This window comes from Notamacropus eugenii, chromosome 4, assembly GCF_028372415.1.
Source record: "Notamacropus eugenii isolate mMacEug1 chromosome 4, mMacEug1.pri_v2, whole genome shotgun sequence".
Taxonomy (NCBI): domain Eukaryota; kingdom Metazoa; phylum Chordata; class Mammalia; order Diprotodontia; family Macropodidae; genus Notamacropus; species Notamacropus eugenii.
The window spans coordinates 589637-612146 of NC_092875.1; the positions used below are offsets into that span (position 1 = coordinate 589637).

General features: G+C 38.2%; 1 protein-coding gene across 5 annotated transcripts in view; it reads right to left on the minus strand.

Moving 5' to 3' along the window:
• Window positions 1-2150: 2150 nt before the first annotated feature.
• LOC140502753 (uncharacterized) overlaps window positions 2151-22510 on the minus strand; it is a 49164-nt gene continuing 28804 nt past the window's right edge. For all 5 annotated transcript variants that reach the window (XM_072606733.1, XM_072606734.1, XM_072606731.1 and 2 more), the window contains one exon: window positions 2151-21267. In XM_072606733.1, the coding sequence (XP_072462834.1) occupies window positions 20018-21267 (1250 nt within the window). In that variant the 3' untranslated portion in view covers window positions 2151-20017. The remainder of the gene's footprint in view (window positions 21268-22510) is intronic.

A 22510-nucleotide genomic window follows, 5' to 3' on the forward strand; every position in this document is an offset into this window, starting at 1 on the left:
TCCTAAATGCTTGGCTCCTACTCTTTCCTTGAGCAGAGTTGACATGGTCAACTGGCAGTTGGCATGATGACATTTGACAAGATCATGTAACTGTACCAAATTTTGAAAGAAACTATTGGCAGAATTTTTCCATGAATGTGCTTATAGAACATACTAGGGAAACCCATCACACCATGACCTAAATAACATCCCTTATGAACAAATATGTGGAGGTGATAAATAGATTGAAGGGATCAGATCAGGGAGACAGAGAGCCTGAAGGACCATGGACAGAGGTTCTCCATATTGGACAAGAGGCAGCAGCATCATCAACAACAACAAATTTCAAAGAAAAAGAAGAACAAGAAATCAAAATGGCATCTGATGAGAATCTAGAAATAGCTGGGGGGGAAAAGGAAAGGGAAAGGGAAAGGGAAAGGAGAAAGGAAAGATATACCCAAGTGAATGCAGAATTCCAGAGAATAACAAGGAGAGATAAAGTTTGCTTATATGAGAAATACAAAGAAACAAAGAAATGAAAAAGAATTCAATAGAATGGGAAAAATGAGATCTCTTAAAAAAATAATCAGAGAGATCATTTCACATGCCAGTAATGTTATGCTTTAGATTCTGTAAGCTAGACTTCAGCAATATGTTAACTGAGAAATACCAGAACAGGCTGGTTTTCAAAGAAGCAGAGAAAGTAGACACCAAGTTGTCAACCCTATCCCTAAGTTTTTTGGCTTATGGTGAAATCAAGGAAGTTTCAGGGGTAAAAAAGCCTACTTCTACTTCCTTGACCATACTAAAGTATTTGACAATTTGCATCACAACACAATGTGACAAAGAGATGAGGGTTCCATCTTACTTGTCTCCCAAGGAACCTGAATGAGGGCCAAGAGGCAACAGGTGGAACTGCACATGGAACAAATGACTAATTTCAGATTGGAAAAGGAGGACAAAGTTGTATATTCTCACCTTTTTAATTTAAATCGTATGCGAAGGATGATATGTGAAATGCCAAGCAGGAGGGATCAAAACCTGGAACTGAGCTTGCCAGGAGAAACATCAAATCTCAGATGTGCAGATGCTACCACTCTGATGGCAGAAAGTGAAGAGGAATTAAGAAGTCTCTTGAGGAGGGTGAAAGAGGAGAGTATAACAGCTGGCTTACTACCTGTTCTACCAGAAGAAACATAATGAACTAACTATAGCCTAATTATAAGACACTGATTAAGGTCAAACTGTTTTCTTATGATATGGGAAATGTTAGTAATGTTAGTAATTATTTGTAATAGAATTTTCAAAACTGTTCCCATTGCTAAGGTAGTTTGAAAGAAAAGTTGTTGTTGACTTGCTTATGATGGGGTGATTCTAAAAATCACAACTGGGTAGGAACAGGTAAAAAGGAGCAATTATCTCAGAAACAGGGCATGGAAGGAAGAGCTAATAATTCAGAGGAAACAGGTTGGTGGGGAAGGCTGGTAGTATTGGAAACTTATTTTCATTTGGGTTCAAGAAGAAACAACATATATATCTGAAGAGGTTTAGAAGTCTACTGAACTTGCAGAAGGGTAAGAAAACTAGGGGATAGGTTTGGAAGGTTTTTGGAAGTGTGTATAGAATAAGATTAAGAGTGTGGGGGAAAGTTAAGGTGATATTAGAGGTGTGGGTAAAGCAAGGAACAAGACAGTAAGAGGATACTCTATGTATATCATCGTATCATCTGCAAAGAGTGATAACTTAGTTCCTTCTCTGCCTATTCTAATTCCATCAGTTTTATTTTCTTCTCTTATTGCTGAAGCTAACATTTCTAATACCATATTGAATAACAGTGGTGATAATGGACATCCTTGTTTCACCCCTGAACTTACTGGACATGCTTCTACCCCACTACTTAAAATGCCTGCTGATCACTTTGGGTAGATGCTACTTATCATTTTAAGGAAAGTTCCATTTATTCCTATGCTCTCTAGTGTTTTTAATAGAATTGGATGTTGCATTTTGTCAGAAGCTTTTTCTTCATCTATTGTGATAATTGTATAGTTTCTGGTAGTTTTGTTGTTGATATGATCAATTATCCTGATACTTTTCTTAATATTGAGCTAACCCTGCATTCCTGGTATTAAATCCTACTTGATGAAAGTATATTATTCTTTGATTAGTTGCTGTAATTGTTTTGCTAATATTTTATTGACATTCTATTATATATATTATGTACATAATATACATATACAATATACAATATTTTATTTAAAAATTTTGCATCTACATTCATTAGGAGACTTGGTGTATAATTTTCTTTCTTTGCTATGACTCTTCCCAGATTAGGTAAGAGTACCATATTTGTATCATAAAAAAACAAAACAAAACAAAACAAAACTGGTAGGACTCTTTCTTTGCCAATTTTCCCAAATAGTGTATACAGTATTGGAATTCGTTGTTTTTTAAATGTCTGATATACTTTGCTTGTGATTCCATCTGACCCTAGAGGTTTTTTTCCTAAGGAGTTCATTGATGGCTTATTCAATTTCTATTTCTGAGATTGTGTTATTTAAGTATTTTACTTTCTCTTCTGTTAATCTGGGCAATTTATTTTTTTGTAACTATTCATCCATTTCACTAAGGTTGTCAAATTTATGGACATACAGTTGGGAAAAATAATTCATAATTATTCTTTTTATTTCCTCTTGTTTGGTGGTGAATTCGCCTTTTTCATTTTTTGATACTGGTAATTTGTTTTTTTTTCTTTTTTTAAAATTCAAATTGACCAAGGATTTATCAATTTTATTGTTTTTTCCCATAAAACCTGTTCTTAGTGTTATTAGTTCAATATTTTGTTAATTTCAATTTTTATTAATCTCTCCTTTGGTTTTCAGTATCTCTAATTTGTTATTTAATTGAGGATTTTTAATTTGTTCTTTTTCTAGCTTTTTCAGTTGCATGGCCAATTCATACATCTCTTTATTTTATTCATGTAAGCATTCAGAGACATACAACGTTCCCTAAGAACCAATTTAGTTGTATTCCATAAATTTTGTATGTTGCCTCATTATTGTCATTCTCTTGGAGGAAGTGACTGATTGTTTCTATGATTTGTTCCTTGACTCATTCATTCTTTCAGATTAGTTGCTATTTAATTTTTAGTCCATCTTTTCATGGCCCTTTACTATATATAATTTTTATTGTATCATGATCTCAGAAGGATGCATTTCCTATTTCTACCTTTCTGCACTGAATTGTGAGTTCTTATGCCCTATTACATGGTCAGTTTTTGTGTGTTTGTGCCATGTACTGTTGAGAAAAAGGTATATTTCTTTCTATCCCCCTTCAATTTTTCTCCAGAAGTCTACCATATCTAACTTTCCTAAAATTCTATTCACCTACTTAACTTTTTTCTTATTTATTTTGAGGTTGGATTTATCAAGTTCAGAGAAGGGGAGGTTGAGGTCCCCTACTAGTACAGTTTTGCTCTCTATTTCTTTCTGTAACTCCCTTAAACTTCTCCTCTAAAATTGTAGATGCTATACCCTTGGTGTATATATTTAGTAATGGTATTACTTCATTATCTTACAATCATATAGACTATGTGATTGTAAGGAGAAGAGACAGACAAAATGTGGGAGTGATAAAGACAATGTGTGGTACACAGTGCTGGACTGATCATAGACTTATCCTGTTCAAGTTTAATATTAGCATTCATCAAAAGTGCCACCCCCAAGGCAAAATGACTACCAAAAGAATTAACATCAACAAATTAGAGCTCTTCTCTGAGTGTTTGCACGCTTTGGACAGAAAGTTGAGCCAACACACACTTCGCAACAGTGGAGCAGAAAAAGAGTGGGCAGCTTTAAGAGATTTGATATACAGCAGTGCATTTGCTCTTCTGAGTCAGAACACTCACAAACACCAAGACTGGTTTGATGAAAATGATGGGGAAATTCAGAAGCTGCTAAATGAAAAACAAGAACTCCACGGGATTTACCAGGAAGATAGTTCATCCACCTCTAAGAAGACAGCATTTAATTCCATCAAAAACAAAGTACAAGTAAAGCTTAGAGAGATGCAGGATTCCTGGCACAGTAAGAAGGCAGATGAAATTCAGTTTTATGCTGATAGTAACAATCCAAAGTACTTTTATGTTATTTACCCCTGAATGATATTTATGGACCAAAAACCTATATTGCATTGCAACTACTCAGTGCTGTTGGAGCCACACTGATTAGTGATAAGGACGTGATCCTAGAGAGATGGGCTCAACACTTCCATAGTGTTCTCAACAGACCATCATCAATCAATGCTGAGGCCATTGTCTGTTTACCTCAGGTTGAAGTCAATAATTTTTCAGCTGAACTTCCAACTGAAGAAGAGGTTTGAGGGCCATTATGCTCCTTTCATATGGCAAATTACCTGGTGCTGATTCTATTCCAGCTGAGATTTACAAGGTAGGGGGACCACTGCTCAAACAAAAGATGACAGAAAATTTCCAGGTTATATGGCAAGAGGAGGTTATCCACCAGGAGTTTAAGGATGCCTCCATTGTCCATCTCTATAAAGAAAAAGGGAATAGATTGTTTTGTGACAATCACAGGTGGATCTCTCTCTTACTCATTGCTGGCACAATTCTTGCTAGAGTCCTTCTTAATAGGCTCATTCTTCACCTGGAAGATGGTCATATACCTGAGGGCCAGTGTGCCTTCAGAAATGGCTGAGGAACACTTGATATGGTGCTTGCTGCCAACAACTCAAGGAGAAATGCCAGAAGCAAAACAGAGATCTGTACACAATGTTTGTAGATCTGACCAAGGCCTTTGGCACTATTAGTCATGAGGGTTTATGAAAAATTATGTCAAAATTTGGTTGCCTGGAAAAGTTCATCAATATTGTACATCAATTTCAGATGGCATGTATGCCTGGGTTCTGGATAGTGGACAATGATCTTGTGCCTTTCTAGTCCCTAATGGAGTGAAACAGGGCTGTGTGCTTGCTCCCATGCTTTTTTCCCATGATGTTTTCAGCCATGTTGACAAATGCTTTCAATGACGATGAACACGGCATCAAGGTCAATTACCATACTGATGGTAAGTTCTTCAATTTGAAAAGGCTACAAGCCAAGACGAAAGTGGAGGGAGTGTTGGTGCATGATTTTCTGTTTGCAGATGATTGTGCACTCAATGCAGCCTCTGAAGCTGAGATGCAACAAAGTATGGATCAATTCTCTGCTGCCTGTGCTCATTTTGGCCTAATAATTAGTACTAAGAAAACGTGAGTACTCCATCAGCCACCAGGACACCATCCATATGTGGAACAATCAGTTACAACAAATGGAGAAGTTTTGAATGCTGTGGATAAGTTCACTTACCTTGGTAGTGTACTTTCCAGGGATGTACACATTGACAATGAGGTTGATGCACTCGTTGCCAGAGCTAGCTCAGTTTTTGGGAGGCTTCAAAGAAAAGTTTGGGAGAGAAGAGGTATTAAACTGACTACCACACTGAAGGTCTACAGAGCTGTTGTGCTGACCTCATTGTTATATGCTTGTGAAACATGGACAGTCAACCAGCTCCATGCCAGGAAACGGAATCACTTTCATTTAAACTGTCTTACGAAGATTCAGGATAAGGTACCAGACACTGAAGACCTTGCTCGAATTGAACTGCCAGGTATTCAAACTATGGTCCAGAGAGTGCCACTCTGATGGCCACATTGTTGGAATGCAAAATGTACACTTGCCAAAGAGATTATTTTATGGTAACTCACATGGGGTATGCAATCACATGCTGGCCAGAAGAAAGGATACAAGGACACTCAAAATGTCTCTCTCAAGAACTTTGGAGTTGACTGTGCAACATGGAAGACACTGGCAAAAGATAGCTCAGTATGGCATACCCACATAAGGAAAGGTGCTGTGCTGTCTGAGCAAAGCAGAATTGAGACAGCAAAGAGTAAATGCAGGATGCGCAAATTTGGGAAATCCAACCGAAATACTCACATGGAGTATCTGTGCCCAACCTGTGGTAGACCATTACAAGCTTGCGTTGGTCTGATTAGACACAGTTGGACACACTGAAATTTCACTTTATCATGGCGATGTCATTTTGGTGCTTTTGGAAGATAAAGGACAACAACCAACTCCAATATCTATGGTGCCTTTTAGCAGGATATGGTTTCCTTCCTTATCTCTTTTAATTGGATCTATTTTTGCTTTTGGTTTCTGTGAGATTAGGACTGCTACTCTTGGTTTTCTCATTCACCTGAAGCATAATACATTCTACTCCAGCCTTTTACCTTTACCATGGGAGTATCCCTGTTTCAAATGTGCTTTTTGTAAAGAACATATTGCAGAATTATGCTTTTTAATCCGTTCTGCTATCTGTCTCCATTTTATAGGAGGGTTCATTCCATTCATATTCATGGTTGTGATTATGATCTATGTCTTTCTCTCCATCCTATTTCTCCCCACCCTTATGTTTTTATTTTGCCATTTCCCTTTCCCTCCTCAAAAATTTTGCTTTTGACCACTGTCTCCCTCAATCTTTCCTCTCTTTTCTTTCCCTTTTCCCTTAACTACTTCTTCCCTCCTTTCTAACCACCCTTTTCTTTTTCTTTTCCCTTTCCCCTTCTACTGCCTGTAGGGCAAGTTAGATTTCCATACTTAAGTGAGTATGTTATTCCCTCCTTGAACCAAATCCAATGAGAGTAAAGTTCAAACAATGGTCTTCTCCATCCCATTATTTCCTTCTACTATATTTTTGTGCCTCTTCATGTGATGCAGTTTACCCTTGTCTGCTTCTTCCTTTCCTTTTTTCCCATTCCAATCCCTTTCCACCCCTTAATTACTTTTTTATCATCATATCAGTTAATTTATACACACACCCTCTGTCTAGCACATCCCTCTTAAACATAATAAATATATAATTCTCATTATTTACAAGTTTCATTTTTCCATGTAGGGATGTAAACAGTTTGCCCTAATTGTACAAGATGATTTTCATTCTTTTTCTTTCCTCTCCACTTTTTAAATACCTCTCTAGAATCTTGTATTTGATGACCAAATTTTCCACTGAGCTCTGGTCTTTTCATCAGGAAGGTCTGGAAGTCCCCTTTTTCAATGAATGTCCATATCCTTGCCTGAAAGATTATGCTCAATTTTGGTGGGTAGTTGATCCTTGGTTGTAATCCATGCTCCTTTGCCTTAGGGAATATAATATTCCAAACCCTCTGATCTATTAATGCAGAAACTGCAAGGTCCTGCATGATCCTGACCATAGTTCCATGATATTTGAACTGTTTCTTTCTGGATGCTTGCATTATTTTCTCCTTGCCTTGTAAATTTTGGAATTCAGCTACAATATTCCTTGGCCTTTTCAATTTGAGATCTGTTTCAGGAGGTGATCAGTGAATTCTTTCAATGACTATTTGACCTTTGGTTCTAGGATCTGAGGGAAGTTTTCCTTGATGATTTTTTGGACGATGCTGGCCAGGCTCTTCTTCTCATCATGCCTTTTCAGTAGGCCAATAATTTTTAAATTATCTCTCCAGGATGTATTTTCAAAGTCAATTGCTTTTCCAATGAGATATTCTACATTTTCTTCTATTTTTTCATTCCTTAGACTTTATTTGAGTGATTCTGGATGCATTATAGAGTTATTAGCTTCTACTCACCCAAATCTAATTTTTAGATATCATCCCTTCATATTCAGCTCACCCTGTGCCCCCCCCTTCTCTCTCCATACACACACACATGTTCCCTCCAACTATTCTAATACTGAAAAAAGTCTCATGAGTTACAAATATCATCTTTCCATGTAGGAATGTAAATAGTTCAAATTTATTAAGTCCATTATAGTTTCTTTTTCTTGTTTACTTTTTCATGCTTCTCTTGATTCTTGTATTTGAAAGTCAATTTTTTCATTCACCTCTGGTCTTTCCAACAAGAATACTTGGAAGTCTTCTATTTCATTGATGTTCCATTTCCCCCCTTGAAGTGTAATACAGTTTCTCTGGGTAGGTGATTCTTAGTTTTAATCTTATCACCTTTGATCTCTGGAAAAATCTCTCATAAATTAGTGTAGAACCTGCTAAATCCTGTGCTATTCTGATTGTGTTTCCACAGTCCTTTAATTATTTCTTCCTGGCTGCTTATAATATTTTCTCCTTGACCTGGAATTTAGCTACAATATTCCTAGAGTCTTCCTTCTGGCATCTCTTTCAGGAGGTGATCAATGGATACTTTCCATTTGTATTTTAACCTCTGGTTCTAAAATATCAGGGCAAGAGGCAGAGCCACGATGGTGGAGCAGAAAGATCCACATACTCTAGTTCTTCCCCCACAGGCTAAAAAAATACTTGTAAAAATGACTCTCAACAAATTCTAGAGCAGCAGAAGTCACTGAATGATGGAGTGAAAGAGATTTCCAGCCAAAGGTAACCTGGAAGGCCAACAGGAAAGGCCTATCCCACAGGATGCTGAGTGGAGTGGAGTCCAGGCCTGGCTGTGCACCATGGGGAGGAACAGGACTAAAACAAGCCTCTGGGGCAGAATCCCCAGTAGAGAGGGCCCCTGATCGCTAAACCCACAAGTGACAAAGAAAGCTACAAAGGTCAGTGTGGGAGGGCTTTCCCAGCTGGATGAGAGGGGAGAGGGATCCCCCCAGCACTGGCCCCAGATTGTGGCAGAGGCAGCAGCAGCAGCAGCAGTGGGCAGCAGCTGTCTACAGTGGCCTCAGCAGCAGACTAAGTCCAATGTCCCAGCAGCTCAGTTTAAAGCCTCTGGGGGAATTGATACGGGGATCAGAACCTCAGCCTTCAGTGGCAGCCCTGCCCCTGCTTAAAGCCCCTGGGGGAATTGAGCAGCTGATCTGCATCTCAGCCCTGAGCACAGTCCTGGGGGTAGGAGGAGCACTAGGACCCTCCTTTTGACAAAGGATTCAGAAGTCAAGTAACTGGCTGGGAAAATGCCCAAAAAAGTTAAAAGAAAATAAGACCATAGAAGGTTACTTTCTTGGTGAACAGGTATCTCCTTCCATTCTTTCAGATGAGGAAGAACAATGTACACTGTCAAAGTAAGTCAAGGCTTCTGCCTCCAGTACCTCCAAAATGAATATGAAATGGGCTCAGGCCATAGAACAGCTTGAAAAGCTTTCTAAAGGAGAAACAAAAAATGCTGAGGAAAATAACACCTTTAAAAATAGACTAACTCAACTGGGAAAAGAGGTCCAAGAAGCCAGTGAGGAGAAGACTTTAAAAAGCAGAATTAGCCAAACAGAAAAGGAGCTTCAAAAGCTCACTGAACAAAATAGTTCTTTAAAAATGAGAGTGGAAAAGGAAGGAATAAAATGCACGCACATTTTGGTATAAAAACCTATCTTACAAGACAGGAAAGTGGGGGAGAAGGGGATAAGCAAGGTGGGGGGGAGGATGGAAGGGAGGGCAATGGGAGGAGGGAGCAATTTGAAGTCAACACTATTGGGGAGGGACAGGATCAAAAGAGAAAAGAGAAGCAATGGGGGGCAGGATAGGATGGAGGGAAATATAGCTAGTCTTACACAACACGACTACTATGGAAGGCATTTGCAAAACTACACAGATATGGCTTATATTGAATTGCTTGCTTTCTAAAGGGAATGGGTGGGGAGGGAGGAATGAAAAGAAGTTGGAGCTCAAAGTTTTAGGAACAACTGTGGAGTACTGTTCTTGCTACTAGGAAATAAGAAATACAGGTAAAGGGGTATAGAAAGTTATCTGGCCCTACAGGGCAAAAGAGAAGATGTGGACAAGGGAAGAGAGGGATGATAGAAGAGAGGGCAGATTGGTGATAGGGGCAATTAGAATGCTCGGTGTTTTGGGGTGGGGGGAGGGGATAAATGGGGAGAAAATTTGGAACCCAAAATTTTGTGAAAATGAATGTTAAAAGTTAAATAAATTAATTTTAAAAAAATGAGAGTGGAGTTCAGGGAAGCTAATGATTTTATGAGAAACCAAAAAATTATAAAACAAAACCAAAAGAATGAAAAAGTAGACGATAATGTGAAATATCTCATTGGAAAAACAGCTGACCTGGAAAATAGATCCAGGAGAGAAAATTTAAAAATTATGGGACTATCTGAAAGCCATGATCAAGAAAAGGGGCTAGACATCATCTTTCATGAAATTATCAAGGCAAAGTGTCCTGATATCCTAGAACCAGAGGGCAAAATAAACATTGAAAGAATCCACAGATCACCTCCTGAAAGAGACCCAAAAAGAAAAACTCCCAGGAATATTGTAGTCAAATCCAAGAGTTCCCAGGTCAAGGAGAAAATATTGCAAGCAGCCAGAAAGAAAGAATTTGAGTACTATGGAAATACAATCAGGATAACACAAGATGCAGCAGCTTCTACATTAAGGAATTGAAAGCAATAGAATATGATATTTCAGAAGTCAAAGGAACTACGACTAAAACCAAGAATCACCTACCCAGCAAAACTGAGTATAATACTTCAGGGGAAAAAATTGTCATTCAATGAAATAGAGGACTTTCAAGCATTCTGGATGAAAAGACCAGAATGACTTTCAAACACAAGATTCAAGAGAAACATGAAAAGGCAAACAGGAAAGAGAAATCATAAAGGACTTTCTAAAGCTGAACTGTTTACATTCCTACATTGAAAGATAATATTTGTAACTCTTGAGACTTTTCTCAGTATTTGGGTAGGTGGAGGGAATACACACACACACACACACAGACACACACACACACACACACACACACACACACACAGAGAAGTACAGTTTGAGTTGAATCAGAAGAGATGATATCCATCATAGAAATAAAATAAAATTAAGGGATGAGAGAGGAAAATAATGGGAGGAGAAAGGGAGAAATGGACTGGGGCAGTCTATCATTCATAAAAGAGATAAGAAAAAATCTTTTTCAATGGAGGAGAAAAGGTAGGAGGTGAGAAGGGAAAAGCGAATCTTACTCTCTTCACATATGGCTTAAGGAGGGAATAACATGCTCACGCAATTTGGTATGAAAATCTATCTTACACTACAGGAAAGTAGGGGAGAAGGTTACAAGTGGGGTGATGGGGATGATAGAAGGGAGGGCAAATGCGAGAAGGGAGTAACTAGAAGTAAACACTTTTGGGAAGGCACAAGGTCAAATGAGAGAATAGAAAAAATGGGGGCACAGGGTAGGATAGAGGGCAATATAGTTAGTCTTACACAACATGACTATTATGGAAGTCTTTCAAAATGACTCATATATAGCCTGTATTGGATTTCTTGCCTTCTCAGTATGTATGGGTGGGGAGGGAGGAAGGGAGAGAAGTTGAAATTCTAAATATTGGAAACGAATGTTGAGAATTGTTCTTGCATATAACTGGGAAATAAGAAATGTAGGTAATGGGGTATAGAAATTTATCTTGCCCTACAAGAAAAGAGAGAAGATGGGGAAAAGGGAAGGCTGGAATGTGATAGAAGGGAGGGCACATTGAGGGAAGGTGTAATCAGAATGCAAGGTATTATGGAGTGGGGGAGGGGAGAGATGGGGTCAAAAATTGGAACTCAAAATTTTGTGGAAATGAATGCTGAAATCTCAAAATAAATAAATGAAACTATTAAAAAATAAAATATCAGGGCTATTTTCTTTGATAATTTCTTGAAACATGATGTCTAAGCTCTGTTTTTGATCATAGCTCTCAGGTAGTCCAATAACTTTTAAGTTAGCTCTCCTGGATCCATTTTCCAGGTCAGTTGTTTGTTCCCAGGAGATACTGCACAGTCTTTTATGTTTTGATTCTTTATGTTTTGTTTCATGATTTCTTGATTTCTCATAGTCATTAGTTTTCATTTGCTCTGTTCTAATTTTTAAAGAATATTTTCCTTAGTTTACTTTTGGACCTGTTTTTCCATTTGGCCCATTCTGCCTTTTAAGGCATTCTCATCATTGGCTTTTTGAACCTCTATTGCCATTGGGTTAGTCTGTTTTTAAAGATGTTATTTTCTTCAACATTTTTTGAGGTTTCCTTTAGGAAGGTGGTGACCCATTTTTCATTATTTTCTTGCATCACTCTCATTTCTTTTCCCAATTATTCCTCTTCTCTTGTTTGATTTTCAAAATCCTTTTTGGACTTTTCCATTTCCTGGGATCAATTCCTATTTTTCTTAGAGGTTTTGGATGCAGGGACTTTGGTTTTGTTGTTTTCTTTTGGCTGTATGTTTTGATCTTTGCCATCAACAATGACATAAGAAAATATCCCTTCACCAAGAAAGCAAAAATCTATAGTCTGTTTCTTTTTCATGTTTGCTCATTTTCCCAGCCAATTACTTGACTTTTGAATTTTATTAAGTGGAGGGCTCCAGAAGCAACCTCCATGTCAGCAGTGGCTGCAGCTGCCCTGGGGTTGAGGGTAGACCATGGTCCCTGCTCAGGTAGGTGAGAGAGCCTTCCCACTGACCTTTGAAGCTGTCCTTAGTATTTGCGGGTTGAGAAGTCTGGAATCCACAGCAGCTGCCAGCAATTCAGTCCCCTAAGGCTCTGTGCATGCTCCTGTGACCCATGCTGAGTGGTGCTCTGCTCCCAGCCTGTTGAGATAGTCCCTTGAAGATTATTTTGGCCTGACAATTTGCTTCAGTCTGTCATTTTGTGGCTTCTGCTGGTCTAGGATTTGTTTAGAGTCATTTTTTTACAGGTTTTTTGAGGGGTTTGGAGGCAGAGCTCTAGTTGGTCCTTGCTTCTACTCTGCCATCTTGGCTCCATACTCCAGTTGTTGCTTTTCTAAGCTGCACTTTGCTAATGGTGTTTGCCCCTTTTCTGGCTTTTAAAGTGGATCTCTGCTTCTGGGTCACAGAGGTCTCTGTCCCATACTTCTTTTGCTGGGGACTAGGGGCCTGGTTACTGGCTTTGTGTGCCAGGGTCTCTGTTTCTGGCCTCTGGAAGCTTTTTTAATGCTGGAGCTTACCTGGGGTTGAGCTGGAGTTGGTTGGTGTGTATCTAGGGTGCTTACTTACTGTTTACTCCACCATCCTGGCGGAGGCAATGGGGATATACTAGAAACATGTCTGATAAGAATGGGGGTTAAACAAAGATGTGTATTATCACCACTGTTATTCAATATGGTACTAGAAATGTTAGCTTTAGCAACATAAGAAGAAAAGGAAATTGAAGGAAGTATAATAGGCAAAGAAGAAAGAAAACTATCACCCTTTGCAGATGATCTGATGATATACTTAGAGAATCCTGTAGAAAATAAACCAATACCCTAAAAAATAACCCTAAATCACCAGCATTTCTATATAAAACTAACAAAACCCAACAGCAAGAGATACAAAGAGAAATTCCATTTAAAGTTATTGTAGACCTCATAAAATATTTGGGAGTCTACCCACCAAAAGAAATGTAGGAACTATATGAATACAATTACAAAACACTTTTCACACAAATAAAGTCAGATCTAACTAAATTAGAAAAACATCAGTTTCTCTTGGGTAGGCCAACTAATATAATAAAAATAAAAATTCTACCTAAATTAATTTACTTATTTAGTGCCATACCAATCAAACTAATAAAAAATTTATTTTATAGAGCTAGAAAAATAATAACAAAAATAATCTGGAAGAAAAAAAGATTCAAAATATATAGACAATTAATGAAAAAAATGCTAGGGATGGTGGCCTAGCCATACCAGATCTTACATTGTACTATAAAACAGCAATCATCAAAATTACTTGACACTGGCTAAGAAACAGAGGGGTAGATCAGTGGAATAGGTTAGGTACACAACACACAGTAAGCAAAGATTATAGTCATCTACTTATTGCTAAACCCAAAGTCCCCAGCTTCTAGGATAACAACTCAGCATTTGACAAAAACTGCTGGGAAAACTGGAAAATAGTATGACAGAAACAGAACACAAACCAATGACTGGCACCAAAATAATATCCAAATTGGTACACAATTTAGATATAAAGCCTAATACTATAAACGTATTAGACGAGAAAGGAATAGAATATGTCAGATTTATGGAGAACGGAGGAATTTCTGACCAAACAAAGATGGAGAATGTTACAAAATGCAAAATGGATAATTTTGATTACATTAAACTGAAAGGCTTTTGCAGGAACAAAGACAACACAACCAAGATTAGGAGGGAAGCAGAAAAATGGCAAAGAATTTTTACAACTAGTATCTCTAATAAAGGTCTCATTTGTGAAATATATAGAGAACTAGATCAAATTTACAAGAATATAAGTCATTCCCCAGTTGATAAATGGTCAAAGGATATGAACATGCAGCTTTCAGAGGAAGAAATTAAAGCTATATAATGTATAGTCATATAAAAAAATGGGCTAAATCACTATTGATTACAGAAATGCAAATCAAAATAACTCTCAGGTACCAAACCCCACTTATCAGATTGGCTAACATGAGAAAACAAGAAAATAATAAATGTTGGAGATGTGGGGAAATTGGAACACTAATTGATTGTTGGTAGAGTTGTGAACTGATCCAACGATTCTGGAGAGCAATTTGGAATGATGCCTAAAGGGCTATAAAAATGTGCATATCCTTTGACCCAGCAATACTACTTCTAGGGCTATATCCCAAAGAGATCATACATATGGGAAAAGAACCCACATGTACAAAAATATTTATAGTGGCTCTTTTTGTGGTGGCCAAGAACTGGAAATTGGAGGATGCCCATCTATCAGGGATGGCTGAATAAATTGTGGTATATGAATGTAGTGGCTGTTTCTGTGTACAGTGTTTTCCTGGTTCTGCTCACTTCACTCAGCATCAATTCATAGAAGTCTTTCTAGGTTTTTCTGAAGTCAGCCTGCTCATCATTTCTTTCTTCCCCCAAATTTATTAACTTATTTGTTTTCAGTTTTCAACATTCACTTCCACAATATTTAAATTTTCTTCTCTTGCCTTTACCCCTCATTCCCCAAGATCGCATGCAATCTTATATGGTCTCTACACATACCATTAAACACACTTTCACATTAGTCATATTCCATAGATGAATTACAGTGAATGGGAGAAAAAATGAGAAAAAGAAAATAAAACAAGAAAAGAAAATAGTTTGCTTCACTCTGTGTTCCAACTCCTTTTCTCTGCATATGGATGACATTTTGCATCATTAGTCCTTTGTAAATATTTTAGGTCCTTGCATTGCTGAGAAGGGCTAAGTCTATCAAAATCGGTCAGTTCTGTTCACTTCACTCAGCATCAGTTCATATAAGTCTTTCTAGGTTTTTCTGAAGTCTGCCTGTTCAGCATTTCTTATAGCACAACAGTGTTCCATTATGTTCAGCCATTCCCCAATTGATAGGCATCCCATCAAGTTCTAATTATTTACCCCTATGAAGGAGCTCCTGTAAATATTTTTGTGTATATATGTCCTTTTCTTTTTTGTTTTTATCTGTTTTGGGACACAGGCCTAGTAGTGGTATTGCTAATTCAAAGAGTATGCATGGCTTTAAAGCCCTTTGGGAACAACTCCAAATTGCTCTACAGAATGGTGTAATCTGTTCACAACTCTGACAACAATGTATTAATGTCTCATTTTTCCCACATCCCCTCCAACGTTTGTCATTTACCTTTCCTATCTTATTAGCCAATCTAATAGAAATGAGGTAGTGTCTCAGAATTGTTTTAATGAGAACTTCTGCAATCAACAGTGAGTTAGAATTATTTTTTCATGTTTATACACAGTTTTAATTACTTCATCTGAAAACTGATCCTATCTTTTTGTTTATTTATCATTTGGGGCATGACTCTTATTTTTTTAAATTCAAGAGTTCTCTATCTGTCTGAGAAATGAACCCTTTTTGCAGAGAAATTTGCTTCAATTTTTTTTCCTCAGTAACTATTGGTAATTCTTCCATTTATCATATTCTCTCCTTTCACCCTGTCCATCCTCCAAGTGTTTTACTTCTTACTACTCCCCTCCCCCAATCTTCCCTCCTTTCTTTTATCCCCTTTCCCCTTGTATTTTCCTGTAGAGTAAGATAGATTTCTATGCCCTGTGTATCTTATTTCACCAGTTACATGTAAATACAATTTTTAATATTCATTTAAAAAACTTTGAGTTCCAAATTCTCTCCCTCCCAACTTCCCAAACCCCCTTCATTGAGAAGGCAAGATATTTGGTATAGGTTATACATGTGCAGTCATGCAAAACACTTCCAAAATAGTCATGTTGTAAAAGACTAACTAAAAGACTAACTACATTTCCATCCACACAATCCCATTCCATCCACCATTTACTCCATTCTCTCCTTTTATCCTGCCCCTCCTCAAAAGTGTTTGCTATTATTCCCTCCCCCCTTCTTTTATTTCCTTTACCTCTGCTTTCTTGAAGGTATGATAATTGTCTATACCTAACTATGTGTTATTCCTGCATTAAGCCTGAATAGTAAGATCTTGGCAACTAGTCCTGTCACTTCCTGGAAACCAGAGGGAAAAGAAATGAAAGAAGGGTCGGAGGTAATATCCTTGGGCTCAAAGACCACTGCAGATGATTACTGCAGCCATGAAATTGAAAGATGCCTCTCCCTTCAAAGAAAAGTTATGCAAATCTGGACAACACCTTAAAAGCAGGGAAATCACCTTGCCAACACAAGGCCATACAGTGAAAGCTTTGGGTCTTCCAGTAGTAAGGCTGTCAGAGCTGGAGTATAAGGAAAGCTGAGCACTACAGAATTAAATTAAATTGTGCTTCTGTAGAAGATTTTGAAAAGTCCCTCTGATAGCAAAAAAGGTAACATGAAGCAATACAAAAGAAATTAATTCAGGCTATTCACTGGAGGGTCAAGCATTGAAGCTGAAATATTTTGGGACATAAAGAGAACATAGGATTCATTAGGAAAGACCCTGATGTTGGGAAAGATAGAAGGAAAAATGAGAAGTGGAAAGCAGAGGATGAGATAGTGTCACAGAAAAACTGAACATGAACTTGGACAGACTTTGAGAAGTAGGGGAGGACAGAAGGGCCTGACCTGCCATGGTCCATGGGGTCACAAAAAGTTGGGCATGACTGAATGGCTCAACAACACCAAATGTTCTATCAACTTAAAGGCTCCTGTAAAGTGAAACTAAGAGCAATTAATTGATGCCATAGTTCATATAGTTCTGGGCTTGGAATCAGGAAGACTCAACTTCATGAGTACAAATCCATCTACAGACAAAAGTTATGTTAACCTGGTCAAGTCACTTAGCCCTGTTTAACTCAGTTTTCCCTATTTGTAAAATGAACTGGAGAAGGAAATAACAAATCACTCCAAGATCCTTGCCCAGAACCTCCTCTCCCTTGAAAATGGGGTCATAAAGAGTCAGATAGGACTGAAACGCTTCAACAACAAATCAGCCAAGACCATCATGATGGACTGTAAATAATCAAGATCAATTTGATGACAGTGGTTTCCATGCAAAGATTCTATAAGCTAAAGCCTTCCTTCAGGAGAGATTGTATTGCTGGTCTCTACACCACAAGACTTAATTGTCACAAAGAAAATCAAGTCGATCAAGGTACAAAGGTCTGAGCAACAGCAGTTTGTCTGTTAACATGAATGAACTAAATTAGAATACTGATGACTTCCCCAGGGAGCTCCAAATCCAGGAGCAGGAGAGGCAGGTTTGTCCATCACTAGGTTTTTTGAACTTGCCTTTACCTTTTTAAGTGTTGCCAGGGGTACGTTTTTGCACTGAATTCGAAAGATATTTGAAACAACAGACCACACACTTTTCACAAAAGTAGGCCTTTATCGTTAGCTTATGTACACTTGTGTTGATACGCCTTTCATATGTTAATTTATAAATGATTTTTTTCAGTGAAAAATACATACTCAAGAAAAAAATAGAACAAAGAAAAGAAGTTTGAAGGTGGGAAAACAATATAACAACAGTGGCCTAGAAATGAATCAGGAAAGTTAAAGGTAGAGAAGATCACAATCTTCCTTGACATGAAGTGAGCTGCAGTTAGTACTGAGACAATGATTCCTTTAGAAGTAAAGTATCTTAAGAGAGCCCTGCACTTTTAAACTTAGCTCAGGGTTTATCTTCAATTAAAAGTGACTGACAGGAAAACAGAGCTTTTGCATTTAACTGAGAGAAGACTGAACTTTTGAACTTTTTCACCCAGAGATTGTGCTTGGTGCTTTGTAAATGAATTGGATTTAAGTGAGGCAGAACTGTGTAAAATCATCCACCTCACTCTCTCTTCCAGTTATCAGAGTCCAGCGGCAAGACAAAGGTCAAGATAATTCATGATATTCCCCCATTTCTAACTAAGCTATAAACACATCCAAAACTGACAGATTTTAGGGTGCCAAAGTTATGGTTCCACCATTGTTAGCAAAAACAGATTACATAAGTATAAGATTTTACAAAGTAATTTATACTCCAGCTTGGTGGCACTTTTGGCAGCTATCTCCAGACACTTAAATATGGATAAAGAAGATATCTATTTCTATTTGTTATTTATGATAAATTGGAGATAATCAACAAGTGACACTGACAAGCAGGAATACATCCTATGAAGGACTATGAATGTGATGGATTAAAGACCATGCCAAATGAATTGAAACGACTGAGGCAACTTATACAGAAGAGAAAACTTGGTGGGCAACAGGAAATGCTCTTCAAATACCTGAAAGGCTATCATGTCTAAGATGAATCACACATGTTCTGCTTGACCACAGAGGGAAGACCTAGAACCAATGAGAATAAGCTGCAAGAGGCAGATTTTAATGTGGCATGATGAACAGTGTCCTAATAATGGACTGCTTTCCTGGCTGGTCTTCGAGCAGAAATGATTTCAAGAGATGCCTCTGCAGCTACGAGTCTGGCCCAGATGGCCTCTGAAGCACCTTCAAACTCAAGATTTTCTGATCAATTCAGTGACAAGGGAATAAGAAGTGGGTTTGGGTCCTCATTAGCATCCAAATGAATTTCATTAGAAACCTTTCTTCCTATCAAGGTTTGCCTTTTCTGGCAAAGCAAGACTATTCTGACTTGCCTTGATGAGAGAACACAGAGACTTCCACAATGCCTCTTGAATTACTCCTTCATGTCCAACCTGTTGGTCTCTAAACTGGAAACCATCACTCTGATGAGGGTGTTGTCACCAGGACCTGAGTCCATCACTGATTTGTGGAGAGCCTGTGACAAGAGGCCTCTGATATGGAACTGAGTTCCTTTAGATTTCCCATCCAGACTGGCAGAGCAGAAGCAACCACGGGAAGCTTTGCAGCTAGAGATTGCAAAGGCTCTTGCCTGCTGAAGATGGGTGCTTTGTTCACACAACTGTTCTGTTCTGCCTCAAGTGCATCAGGGGAATCCCTGCCTCATCATCAGGATCAGTGGGTCATGAAAATCAGGAGGCAGAAATGATCTCCAGCTAATGAAAAGTTTCTTGACTGTCATATGTAGTGGCCTGGATGTAGTCTGACTACATGCATATAGATGGCCTGTGGAAAAACACAATATTCCCTTAAAGTACCCCCATTTTTATACTCCTGATTAAACAAATTTGAATCCTTCCCTTCACCAAAGATTGTTCCCCAGTTGACATGTTTACATGAAAGCTGTTCTTTATACTGAAGACATTCTATTTCTGAGAACATCCAGATGTGTACTCTCACAGAGTTCTGCAGTTTATCAGCCTACTGCCTCCTTTTCTAGTTTTGCAACTGGGAGGGTTGGCTGGAATTATCTTCCTTATCTCACCTTTCTGTTCTAGTCAGACACAAAATAAAATCTTCACCAGCAACCTCCATGTTCTAGAGAAATACCTGTACCCACAGAGGACATTCATAAAGTTTCTTTTCATTATAAAGACAAGAGATGATCTCTGGCTAAAAGCCTTCACACATTGAGTCCACAGATGGCTTGTACCCAGAATGAATTTTCTGCTAAGAAGCTCTGTTCACCATTTCAATGCCTTTCGTCATTCAGGTCAGTTACAAGATTCCTATATCTCCCATGAATTCTCTGATGGTAAACAAGGAATCACTTTAGCCTAAAGGCTTTACAAGAATGAGCACTTTCTTAAAGTTTCTCTCCAGTGTGGATTTTCTGATGTTGGTTAAGACTGTTCCTCTGTGTAAAAGCCTTTCCACACTGGGTACATTCATAAGGTTTCTCTCCAGTGTGGATTCTCTGATGTACAGTAAGAGAGGACTTCTGGGCAAAAGTCTTTCCACATTCAGCACATTCGTAAGGCTTCTCACCAGTGTGTATTCTCTGATGTTTGGTAAGATGGGCTCTCTGTGTAAAAGCCTTTCCACATTGGGTACATTCATAAAGTTTCTCTCCAGTGTGGATTCGCTGATGTAGAATAAGACTGGCACACCATTTAAAAGTCCTTCCACACTGATTACATTCATAAGGTTTCTCTCCAGTATGGATTCTCTGATGAACAATAAACCCATCTCTCCGTGTAAAAGCTTTTCCACATTGATTGCACTCATAAGGTTTTTCTCCAGTGTGGAATGCCTGATGTAGAGCAAGACCTCTTCTTTCTCTAAAAGCCTTTCCACATTGATCACACTCATATGGTTTCTCTCCATTGTGGGTCTTGTGATGTTCACCAATACTCCTCCTACATCTGAAAGTCTTTCCACATTGGTTACATGCATAAGGTTTCTCTCCAGTGTGGATTCTCTGATGTTCAACAAGACTGTCCTTCTGTATATAAGTCTTTCCACATTGATTACATTCATACAGTTTCTCTCCAGTGTGTATCCTCTGATGTGCAATAAGAGATTTCTTCTCTCTAAAAGCCTTTTCACATTGATTACATTGGTAAGGTTTCTCTCCAGTGTGTGCTCTCTGATGTATAATAAGATAAGCCCTCTGTATAAAAGCCTTTCCACATTGATGACATTCATAAGGTTTCTCTCGAGTATGGATACTCTCATGTCTAACAAGACTATCCTTCCATGTAAAAGTCTTTCCACATTGATTGCATTTATAAGGTTTCTCTCCAGTGTGGATCCTCTGATGTTGACGAAGACCATCCTTCCATTTAAAAGTCTTTCCACACTGATAACATTTATAAGGTTTCTCTGCAGTGTGGATTCTCTGATGCGCAGTAAGATACTTCCTCTTTGTAAAAACCTTTCCACATTGTTTACAATCATAATATTTCTCTGCAATGTGGATACTCTCTGGGGCTGTGCAGACTTCTCTCCAACTGAAGTAAGAGGCACCATCACTCATGAATCTTTGCTTGTGTGTTTCTTCCACAGAAAGGCTTAGCTCTGCAGTAATTTCCTTCATTTCAACTCTGATCTCTCCTTATGAAAAAAAAAATCAATAATAAAACAAACAGACACTACACACACACACACACACACACACACACACACACACACACACACACATTTATATTCCCTTTGCTCCATAGGCAGAACAAAAACTCAGTTACTTTTTATTTCCCCAGGCAAAGAGGAACATCTTCAGAGGCCAGAAAAAATCATTTTGAAATGATCTTAGTTCACATGAGAAAGATTATTTAATTTCAAAAGAACTTATCCTCAAACAAACCTGTGACAAAGGTAGAGCCATCATTCTCTTCACATTCACAACTCAGAGCATGAGCTCAGAATGGCTGAGTAACTTGACCCAAATCCCAGCATCTGAGACTCGAATCAGAACCCTGTAAGTGGGCCTGCTCTGAGTACTTGACAAGTTATCTCTACTTCAATCCTTTCTTCATAGCTACAATGCCATTTGATGTCCATATACTAAATACTCAAATTATTTCATGATCTAGCCTATCAGTAAGCATAATGTAATTTCCCTGGGGATCACTTTCAATCTGTTGCATTATCTCAGGTTACCAACACTTTTTTTTGCATTTACCTGAGGCATAATGAATTGTGCTCTGACACATTAATTTTCTGAGATACTTTTTTCTTTTTTCAAAATATCTTTAAATACCTCTGGTCACTACAAGAAAATTAAAAGCCTTTTACAAAACTCATCTTAAAAAAACGCATGGATTGACCATGTCTGAAAATATGTATCTCATAAAGAAATCTGAGTTGATCATCCTTTTATACACCAAGTGGCCAGCATGCTTCACTATTGGTCCTCTTGCAACCTTTCCCTTTCAAGGTTCACAAACTCCTTCAAGGATTGAGAAAACAGTCCAAGGGATATGAGCTAACAATTTGTCAGTGGCGCCTTAAGCAGTAAATAATTGTCCAACTGAGTTACAAAGACATTTTTCTTTTGGGACATCAGGTATGTGCATGTTTCAATCTTAACAGATGTCTTTTTGCAGTGATTCTAAACTGTCATGATCAGGAATACACAGCTTTTGGGGATCATGCAGTGAGAACCTCAAACTCTGACTGCTTCTGACTGTGTGCAACTTATTCTTTTAGATTCTCAACCTGACATCAAATTGTTTCCAGTCTTCTAGGAAGGTTAGACATTCATGTACAAATGGTCACAGGCATGCAAAGACCCTTAGTGGCTGTCTATCACTGCACTGGACTCATCCTCTCTTTTTTGGTCTACCCTGTAATCACC